We start from the raw sequence: 11,026 nt of genomic DNA, 5'->3' as shown, positions 1-11,026 counted from the left end.
AGTCAGTTCCTGTCCAGAATTAAACCAGTGATCTGTGTCTTTATATTCCACTGCCACTTTCAGGAAGTCTTCGAGAGTATAGTTCATTGGTAGATCAAATGTTTCGGGTAAAAACCAAGTTAAGTCCTCATCTACAGACGAGTTCTCCATTTTTTTAAATTGTTAAAATCAGAAAAATTTGTATGATTTCACCCGCTTCTTCCACTAATTCCAATGTGTTACTGAAGTGTTAAAATCCTTTTTAAAAAGGGCTGATAACTGGATTTTATACTAAATAACACACGCACAACAAATAGGTTTTTGACATTTCCTTGACAGCCATTGTATTCCTTCTAATTGTCCTTAAATTACTAGCATATGAACAGAGCCTCGTGTTAATTTCTCATTCTTCTGAAGGACATCTTGACTTCTCTATGTACCACTGTCGTTTTACTTGTTGCTAAACAAGATAATGTTAGTAAGAAAGTTACAAGAGTTGTTCTCAGAATATACTATGTCTTACTGTAGATCTTTACCAGTAGGGGTGAATCAATTTGTTCCTGAAATGAAATTAAAGATATTGTAAAGTTAATTAGTGAGAATCTCTTCACCTACTTACCATAGTACCTGGAGCGACCATACAAATCATACAAACCCCACAAAGGATTATAACAATCTGACCAACTACCAACTACTACGACTACCAACAACTACCTAGTTTGCGATATCAGCATCTGTTGGAAGCGAACGTTAACTTGTCATCTAACTACCTACCTACCATAACAATCTGATTAAATTTAGATCAGTTCTTAATCAGATGTGTATTTTGAACCATAAAAAACTTTTATATGCCACCAAAGTTCCTCCAATATTCAAAATAGCTATAAAACCTGACTTGTTTCAATGTGTACAGACTCCGCTTGGTATAATGCAGGTCAGCCAGGATGCGCTCAGGATTCATTGGTGATCACTCTAATTTAAATTCATGGTTGTATTTTGCGGATTCCAGCCGAAAGCTGTAGCCAGTAAAGTGAAGGACAAAATCTACGACTCAGTTTTAACTTATGAGTTACTTTGACACATAAAGAAACGTTGAATCAATAACATTTACATAACTTCCGTTTAAACTTCTATTAAATAGAGATTATTGACAAATTAGTTTATCTGTTATGCAATATTCTAATTTAGGTTGTATTGGTGAGGATCTTGTTTAATTTCTGGTGAAAGAAAAAGGCGTGCCATTCAGTTTTTGACTTATGATAATGATAATAAAATTGCTAAATTCACTTTTGTACAAACAAATACGAATCTGGGAACCATTAAATTTTAGCGGATTTACCAAATACATGAACAAGCTCAATACATAGCTGATAGATCTATGAGACCGAAGCATGTGAAATCTATTTTTCTCTTAATATTGAATAGGCTCTATATATAATAACTTGTATATCTGGAATAACAAGTTATAAAACTCGTATAGAACGGCAAATTCTAATCTCTACTTCACGATTTTTATAGAAAAACATTTTAGAAATCTACTAGTGCATAATACTGTAAAGATCAACACAAATCTTAATAAGAATGAGTTTCAATAATGTTTAGAGTATATTTTTTTGTTCAATGTAATGCAGGCATCTCGTATTACTTTCATCTTTCGAAAAACACCATTATTGCAAATTATTCTTTATCGTCTTGCGTTAAATATCAGATGCTCGAATTGAGGTTTTGATTCCAGCAATTAAATGTCTAAAATAAATACAGATTACGGTATGCGAGCAATTTCCTATTCTTTGTTTGATATTCCTGATAAATACAATCAAATACAGAATAAAACAGTCCATGAATTGTTCGAATCTTGACAGCAGATTATCTAGAATTATTAGGTGATGCTGATGTGTTGGGCAATGATTTTGTTTATAGGGACAGATTCGCCTTTTTCAGTGGTTCAAATTTAGACGGTGAGCTGTGAACACTATTACTGATTAGCTTAACTAAAGATATCCCCGTTTCTGAGAACGATTGTTCAAACGGATGGCGAACCTGTCCGTTTAACTTCATTTATTCATTAATTTTCGTAATTTTCAAACTTTTCAATATACCAAAGCCATGTTAAAGGAACATTCCGCGTTTTTGTAGGTCGATAACGACAAAACTTTACATAAAAGGTTACGTAGACTTTTAATATTCGTTATGCGTTTTGCAAGCCGTTAGAAAACTACTGTACGAATAAAAAAAAACTGCCTAATTGTAGAGAAATATGTTGCCTTATACGTTTTCAGGTATACTTTACGACGTTTTTGATAATGAAAATGTTTTACAAAAAAAGCGGAACACCCCTTTAAACGTTACTTCATTTACAGAGCAATCTCTTTATCAATAAGAATCATTTTTATTGTCTCTATTGCATGAGAGCATCAAAATTATACAATGAATATTAATATCACTGAATATTTCCCCTGAATATTGTAGATTTTATTTTTTGCGTTATACTTACTAGTAGAGTTTTGTTGTGTAAAAACCATTAATATAATCCAGTTTTGAATTGTTTTTTTTTTCATTTTGCAATAACTTTTCCAAATTTATTCCACCAAAATTACGGCAATTGAAAAAGAGATTGCGTTAGCACTCACTTCAAGAATATGTTTGTATAGATTGCACACGAGACGTTATTATCTTGATGTTTATTTCAAGAAAAGTATTCCGGTTCTAAATTGTCAAACTGTCAAACTACTTTCAAAATTACTGCCTAAAACAAAATTTTACAACATTCACGTCATTTGTCAGTAAAAAACATTTAGTTGTCCTCTTTACAAGAAGTTGATTATTATTATTCCAAACTATTTCAGCCCTTTAGGAATAAAGCTGTTTTTTCTTCTCCCTCAAAATAATTTTCGATAGTAATAGCTCAATATATGTAATAATTATAATAAACACTCTTGCTAACTTTAACTACACATCTTGAAGTCGATTAGAAGATTATTAGAAGACCGTAGAATCCTGCGTGAAGAATTCCATGTCAATCATACTATTAACAACAACTGACAGTGGTTTTAACGTTGGTTACAGACAAGTTTTGCCTCCAGGATTCGTTCCATTGACGATCAATAAACGCATGGAAGAGATATCCAGGAGGCTGTGGTGATACAAGTTTTCTTTCGGTTCAACTTGCAACTTATAGCTGTTGATATATCTGTGCTTTTATTGTTGTTTGTATTTGTTGCATTTTATCAATTTGCGTTTGTGATGAGGTGGGGTCATTTCTAAAATCATACAGTATCAAACATTTTGATAGTATGGTAAAGAATGGCAATGGTAGAATTACCTCATTATCTCAGAAATTAGAAATTCTGACAAGTAGCATTTTAAATTAAATGTAAAACTCCTTAGGAATCAAGAAACATTTCTCAGCAATTTTCAGACATTGTGTCCACGGCAAATTGAGCATGTCAGACAATGCCATGACATTTGGCCTGAAGCACTCTTCATTAGCACATTTCAGAAGAACTGGAAGTAACTGCAGGCAAATGAAAACGTTCTATTTTGAGAAGATGGCGGTCATTCTTTACTTGAGGTTGTTGTGGTTTCTGGTATTTTTCCCCCGAAGGTGTCTGTTTTCATTAAGAAATCCTGGAAGGATAATAATGTATCGGCTGTTTTTATGCTTAATGTAAAATTGGCTTATTTTTGTTATTGTTATTTTAGGGCGAATTGTCCTGGTTGGTCGATCTGTCTTTTTGGTCGATTTGGCATAATATTTCTATTTCTGGTTCTACATGCTGAGGCTTGTGGGTATTAAACGTTGCCATCTTTACTTCCGGTGGATTTTTCATACATACGTTCAAAGTGGTCGGAAATTGTCCATTAGCTTTGTTTGTCATGAACCCTCACAAGATAGATATCATCGATGCATTAACAAATAGCTCAGTATAGCAGAATTTGGGCCTGTTCGTTGTTGACGCACATATTTGTCCGAGGAATTGCTGCCGTTGAGTGCTTAACAGGGACGGTATACAGTGATCTCCCCTTTCCTTGCCTTGGTCTTTTGAATTTCAAGCCCATATATATCAGCATGGCCATCTCTGTTTAGTACGGATATTAATACTTGGTAGCCCTACCCCAATGAATTAAGTACTGTCATCAAACCACAACATGACAATAAAAGGAGACTCTTAATAAATGCAGTTGAACTTGGCAGAACTTCAAGATGGCAGGCTATAGAAAAGTCGGTGATTTCTTTGAGGAAGAGATGAACAGGTTGAAAAGGAGAGAAAGAGAAATTCAAGAGGAAGTTTATCGAGAAAGAATGGAAGATAAGAAACAAAGCCAGATGTATGATATTGATGAGATAGGAAGCCGGTCCAGAAGAAGTGGAAGCAGAGATTCAAGTCTTGGGAGTAGGAGTTATGATATTGCACAAGAACTTGAAGAGGAAAGAGGGAGGAAAAGACAGATGGCTGAAGAACTTGATATTCGAGAGAGACAAATTCAAAAGACAAGCGAGTTACTAGAAAGACAATCCAAGATGCTAGCAAATCTTGAAGCAAATGTATTGGGACCGAGTCAAATGTCAATGCCATATCTTATGGGACAATGTCAAACCTCGATGTATAATCAGTTGACTACGAGTGTCTATCAACAGTCTATCCACACAGATTACCAGTATTCACAGCAGTACCCCCCAATGAATCCAGTTCCTGTATTAAATACAATAGTTCCACCATATTATCAGTACAATCAACCTAACACCACCTCTGATGTATGTTATAATTCTACAATGGTCCCCCCACCAGGTATATGGTACAGTATGTCTTAACTGTCATAATATTGTGAATATAAACTCAGACAGAAGCTCACCTAAAATGAAATTAAGGGATAGTAGATGTTCAAGAATTAGTTTTTAAATATCTTTGGGCCTAGACAAATTCAATAAGATATGAAAAGCATGTACGTCTTAAGTTATTGTAATTTGTGGTACAACATCTAAGGCTATCAAGACTGAATGTTGTATAAAAAGATACAAGATGTGATATCCTTGCAAATAAAATGGCTTTTCTGAATAGATTGACATTGATTTTGTAATAATTATATTTTCAGTAATAGGAATTGTTGAAGAACCTGCTTGTAAGAAAGCTAAAACAGAGGTTAGAAATACACAACCTTTATTTATTTTTTAGTTCCACCACAGTAATTATTGTGTGAAAAGTGTCTAGCAATGCAAGTCCTCTTCAACCTTTAGCAATTCATGCTGCCACAATTTGTCCTTTTTAATTCTAAACTCATTTTGATATAATTACAGACTGGTGTTGGTGCAACTGAAATTAATATAACTGGTAAGTGGACTCAATCTTTTTATTTTAAAAGTCTTAGATGATAATTGTCAAAATTCCATAAACAGTATAGAATACAGAAGCGAAATTGGCCAAATGCACATGCATGTGGGCAAATTTTATTTTGCATGTTTTTTTAGTCAAAATATGTAATTTCATTCATTAAAATTAAATACCAATGCATCAGATATTTTAAGTAATTCACATAAATTTAAGTAGGTCTACATGTAGTTTTGTTATAGAATTTGACTGATTGTAGATATAGATTTGGAGAGAAAGAATCCAGATTTAAAGTGTGCTTATGAAAAATGTAGGAAAACCGGCCATGAAATAGCTTATTGTCCATTGTTAAAGAAAAGAAGTTTATATGGTATGTTATTCAAATTTCATGTCTCATTTTATTGCATCTCATAGGCTAATGATGACGAGCAATGCCATGTAGTGCCAGAACAGCAGCATTAACCTACTCTTTTGCGATTTTTCAACTGTTGATTGGTCTGTATCAGCTGTAGCACATGGGGCTGCAGTTAATTGTCCTATCTGAAGGACAAGATGCATTTTTCAGTCCCTCCAACCTTCATCACTGACAAGGCCACAAACGGAAACCAGGCTATTAACCCAGCGTGTACTTTATTTGTCCTTTTGAAGGAAACAGTTTGTAATAACCTGCTTATTGGGAAACCGAGTAGGTTTAGATAACAGTGAGGTTCCACAAGTATGATAGTGTTATTGCATCATCAATTTGGATTTCAATCTGAAAGGTGAGAACGATAGCAGATATTGAGTTGTATAAGATTGGTTGTCTATATCTCTTAAGAACTGTGTTTTGTGTTTCAGCTACATGTTTTTATTGTAAAGTAATTGGTCATAGAAAGGAACAGTGTCCAAAATTAGGTAACAATGATATAATTATCAAACTTTTACCTATAATGAGAACAATTGTTATAATACAAATACATCTTTCCTTTTTGGTGTCTCTCAGTTCTGCATTGAAAAGATATATATATATAGTAATTATTAAAAGTGGTATTTGAAATATACTCAAATTATCAAAAGGTGTTCAACTCATTCAAAGCTAATGATTGAAAACCTTCTCCTTCACTGAAAAAAATAATTGAAGAAAGGCATTAAACTATGACTTTTTTAGTTGAGAAGCTTGGAAAATCAAAAGGATTGGTGTGTTTTAACTGTAATACAGCAGGTCATCATTGTAGAAATTGTCCAGGTATAGTTAAAGCTTGTTTTAAAGGAGACAGTGTGAAATTGTCATGAAAATGGCAATGGAACTTAATGATTTCTCCCAGTTTTCATCAATAATGTTTTTTTCTAAGCATTGTGAAGTCAATTTTGGTTTTTCAATTAATATCAATAGAAGGAGTGATCATTGTTTTGCTTAGGCAGTTCTCAAAAAATAAAGACTGATTTAGAGTCAGAATTAAGCACCCTCTGTCTGCAATTTATTTCAGGAAAGATGAAATCAATCAAATGCTATAGATGTAACTCTGAGGAACATAGAGTTCAGAATTGTCCTCAAATCAAAAAATCAAAGAAAGCAGGTATGTGATTATTTCAATTGTTTTGTATAGTTTAGTCAAGCAAAGTTATATATTTATAAGCCTATTTCAATAGAATATTAATTGGTTTTAATATTGAGATACATCTTTTTTTTTTTCAATGTTTTGATGATTTGGACCATTTGTTTCAGAAGTAACAGAGACTGTTAGTATAGATGAGGTGGATACTGTACCAGACACTTCTGATACACTGAACAATATTACACCATCAAATTTGGTATCAATTGCATGTGGCAATCCACTAATGAAAAATAGTTTTACACTAGCAGTGGCTGGAAGTGTAACAACAAAACAGAGTGCAAAATCAGAGGCAACAAAAGACAAAAGTAGTGCAAAGAAATGTACAGGTAGTTCAACAAAAGAGAAAAGGAGTGCAGTATCAATAGCAAGTAATGTAAATAGTCAGGAACTAACAAGTAGTGCATCTGTAAATGTCAGTTGTGGTAGTGCTAATAGTAAAAATATAGTCCAAAATACTAGCACAAAGAATATCAATGCTACTAGTGTTTCATCGAATGATGCAGCCAAAGACGCTAGTCTTAAAACAAACAATCCTTCCAAAAACATTTGTACTGTGTCATCTTGTGTCTCCAATACCAACAGTGTTATAGCAAGGGAACAAACTGTAAAAAGTGCTTCAGCTAAACCTGTACAGGGTCAAAAAGACTTTGATATTGCTGAAGAAATGGAAAAGTTTCAAAGTAAGTTCATGTATAATGGTTTTATTTTATAGATGGAAAAAGTATGATTGTGTTTGGTTTGGTTTGTACTTCACTTGCCCTAAATCTTTTTGTCACCACAAAGGGATATTGTATCTAACATTCTGTCCAAACTAAATGATGATGGAATATTTATTGTTTTACAGACAACCCAAAACATATGATTAGCATGGGTAAATATAGACGCCATATTGAAAATCTTAGAAAAGCTGAGAGGGAGAAGAAGAAATCTGCTGAACAAAGACAAGCAGCAGAGAAGGTAAAAATTTAAAGCACAATTATCTTGTCATTGATCTATTGAAAAGTCTAATTGATAGATTTCTGTCAGGCCAAAATTTGTACAGAATCCTACTTTTGTTTTGTGTGAATTGAAATATGAACTCCTTAATATTTCAAACAGTCTTTGTGTTGAAGAAAATAGTCCAAAACTGATGTCAACCTTGATTTTTATATATTTTCAGATAGTTGATTCCTCCAGTAATAAAGTTCCTGATAAACAGGAAAATATGAGTTCTAGTCACTATTCTAATTCTAATCAATCTCACAGTGATATTGTTACTCAAAATCAACATCCAATGAAAGACTCTACGAAGGAAGTAGAAAAACCAAAGTGAGTATGAAATGAAGTTTTCTTGCTGGTAAAGTCTGGCTCAATAATATGGGTATCTAGAGATCGGATTAATGTAATTATCTTTTTAAAAACAAATGTCGAGTAAAATTGGCTAAAACCTTGAAATGTTTGTAATATATATGAATTTTTTGTTGTTTTTATATTTCAGGTTGATTGGTATGACTTGTGATGTTTGTCAGTTTACCAGTAAGATACAATCTGAGATAAATACTCATAAACTAACTCCACTTCATATTGTAAGATTGTTTACTTGTTATATTAGAAAGTATTTTATCATATCACATCATAGATCTGGGCATACTATACACGTTCAATCAATATCACATCATTTAGGGTTACCTTTATTATTGAATTATAAGTACATAAATCCTGATATTTTGAATATGATCCCCTTTTCCAGACAATGTGATGAACTATATTCTATTTGATATCTCCTATGAAAGGGGTTTTTCTGAAGAATAGACTTGTAAATTGTTCCTGATTATATGTTATGTTCTCAGATTGGTATATTAACTTTAACCTTTTACATTGTAGAAAAAATGTGAACTGTGTGAGACAGGATGTAAGATGTGTGGCAGAGTTAAATTTAAAACATTTGAGGAGTACACAAGTCATAATACAGAAAAACTACATAAGGCAGTAAGTATTTTTCTTATACATAAGATTTTTAATGTTTATATATACCTGTATCACGTTTCAAGTTAAATTTAGTTTTCGGATTAGTCTTTCATCAAATAAAAACAAAGGTATAAAACAAACTTGCAACTCTAAATATCAGTGGTTCAGATTTCCTTGAGACAACATGTATGATCAGAAAATATTCAAAGACAGATACAAGATGATGGTGTTAGTATTTTATGATGCTCTCTATTTCAGTTGTTACAAAAGAAAAGACAAATATCCAATTCAAAAGTGGCTAAAATAGCTAACAAAGTAGCAGGTAAAGCAATTAGATATATTTCATTTTCATTTTTGCTCAAAAATTTTAATGTTGAAAAGTTATATAAAGATGTAACATTGAAATCTAGCTGATTGTATTATATGAATAATCTTGACTTTTCCTCATTTACAGGAGTAGAATATGTGGTGCCAGTTTCAGGATATTTCTGTAAATTATGTAAGAAGTTTTATACTGAAGAATCCTTTGCTAAAGATGATCATTGCAGATCCAAAGAACACCATGAAAAAATTGGGGTATGTAGAAAGTTTGGGTGATTTTAGTATTGAAATATTTGTTGTCTTTAGAATATCTGCTTGTATTCAAGTATAGCTATTGTGGATAAGAAGCCTGACAGTTAAATGGGATGATATTTCTAACAATGCTGTTGCTAAGGCAGGTAATGTTGATGCTGATGTTGAAAGAAAATTTGTTTTTCTTGTAGGAAGTTCTGGGTACTAAGTATGAAACTGCTATCAGAGCCAAATTTCTGGAACTTTGTAAATTAATGCAGAAAAATATAAAATCAAAAAGAGAGACTGCAAGATTTTTTCAGGTGTTGGCTAGGGCCGATTTTACCAATCTGAAACCTTTAGCAAGTGCCAAGTCTCCAGTCCAAAATAAACCAAAATCGAAGGAAATTCCACAGACTGTCACGGAGGACACTGATCCATCATCAGATGTGTCAAAAGAGTCATGTGTTTCTGATGTACTCATAGAAAGTGTAAAGGAAGTTAAGGGTACTGACATTTCTGATGCAGGTGAAACAGGTGACTGTGTATCAAAGATTCCAAAGCAGTCTTGTAATATCTCTAGTTCTGAAAACATCGAAGAAATAAATTCAGATATAGTACGAAACAAGAGTGAAGATATTTCAAAAGCAGGTGATACCCATGTAATATATGGCTCTTCTGCACCAGTTACTGAGAATATTTTAATGTCGTTAGATGCATCAAGAAGTGTATCTGTTTCTCAAGGCAATAAAGCTTTTGAAGATGTTGCAAAGGATGAAGATTCAAAGCTTGATATAGATCAACGAAATAATTTGGAAATAAAAAATTTCACTCCCTTAAAGTCTTTGAATGTTAATTTTGATCAATCAAGCTCCCAAATCATATCTCCCAATATTCAAGAGCATGACAGAGTTCTTGAAACTGGGGGGTCCACACTAGGGTCTTGCGTACCAAAGAAGATGCCAAAGAGTCCTACAGTACCAGTAGAGAAGTTGGAATCCACAGATGCTGATATGCTGTTAACTGATGATGAAGATGATGAGATTTTATGTGGTGATTGTGACTCTGATATTGAGTTAAGTGACTGATTAGGACATATATTGGCTTTTCATTATTCCTGTTACTCACTTTACTGTCCAAATGTATTCTAATGTATCTTCACTAGTGATACAGTTCTTGTATTGAGTAATTGTATTTCAAGTGACTATTTGTTAGTCTCTTAGTCACTTCCTGTTTCACCTTTGTGTGCATCGTTCTGGTAACGTATCCATATGGAATTTGGTGAGTAGTTAAGTATTTTTTTATGTATTGTATGTATTTGGTACAAATTGTTATGTTTTCCTATTAAATACATCTTCTCTGATGATCCAGATATTGTATTGATCTTGACTTGTGATCATTTTAGTCACTGTCTTTTTCATTAACCTTGTTTATTGTCGATATATCCATCTGTAATCGGAGTCAATGGGGCTCTTCTCTGTTGATACAGTTAATGTATCTATATTGACTAATTGTATTCCGAGTGACTATATGAGTCACTTTCATTTTCATTATTTCTGCTACCTTGTATATTGTCAATGTATATCCTGCAGTTATCCATGTAGTGTATTCCAAATGACCGAGTCA

At 32.9% G+C, this 11,026-nt stretch overlaps 1 protein-coding gene across 1 annotated transcript; it reads left to right on the top strand.

Moving 5' to 3' along the window:
• Nucleotides 1-4,183: 4,183 nt before the first annotated feature.
• Nucleotides 4,184-10,488, top strand: LOTGIDRAFT_159073 (hypothetical protein; the record flags this gene model as incomplete). Its single annotated transcript, XM_009052734.1, has 15 exons — nucleotides 4,184-4,769; nucleotides 5,074-5,120; nucleotides 5,276-5,309; nucleotides 5,566-5,676; nucleotides 6,144-6,200; nucleotides 6,454-6,531; nucleotides 6,773-6,862; nucleotides 7,012-7,581; nucleotides 7,746-7,858; nucleotides 8,061-8,209; nucleotides 8,379-8,466; nucleotides 8,765-8,869; nucleotides 9,107-9,170; nucleotides 9,303-9,424; nucleotides 9,613-10,488. The coding sequence occupies 15 exons, from the start codon at nucleotides 4,184-4,186 to the stop codon at nucleotides 10,486-10,488; spliced, it is 3,090 nt and encodes a 1,029-aa protein (XP_009050982.1).
• Between the last annotated feature and the right edge of the window lie 538 nt (nucleotides 10,489-11,026).

Source organism: Lottia gigantea (assembly GCF_000327385.1).
Source record: "Lottia gigantea unplaced genomic scaffold LOTGIsca_19, whole genome shotgun sequence".
Classification (NCBI taxonomy): domain Eukaryota; kingdom Metazoa; phylum Mollusca; class Gastropoda; family Lottiidae; genus Lottia; species Lottia gigantea.
The sequence above is the reverse complement of the archived record's forward strand: the minus strand, read 5'-3'. Positions and strand labels throughout refer to the sequence as shown.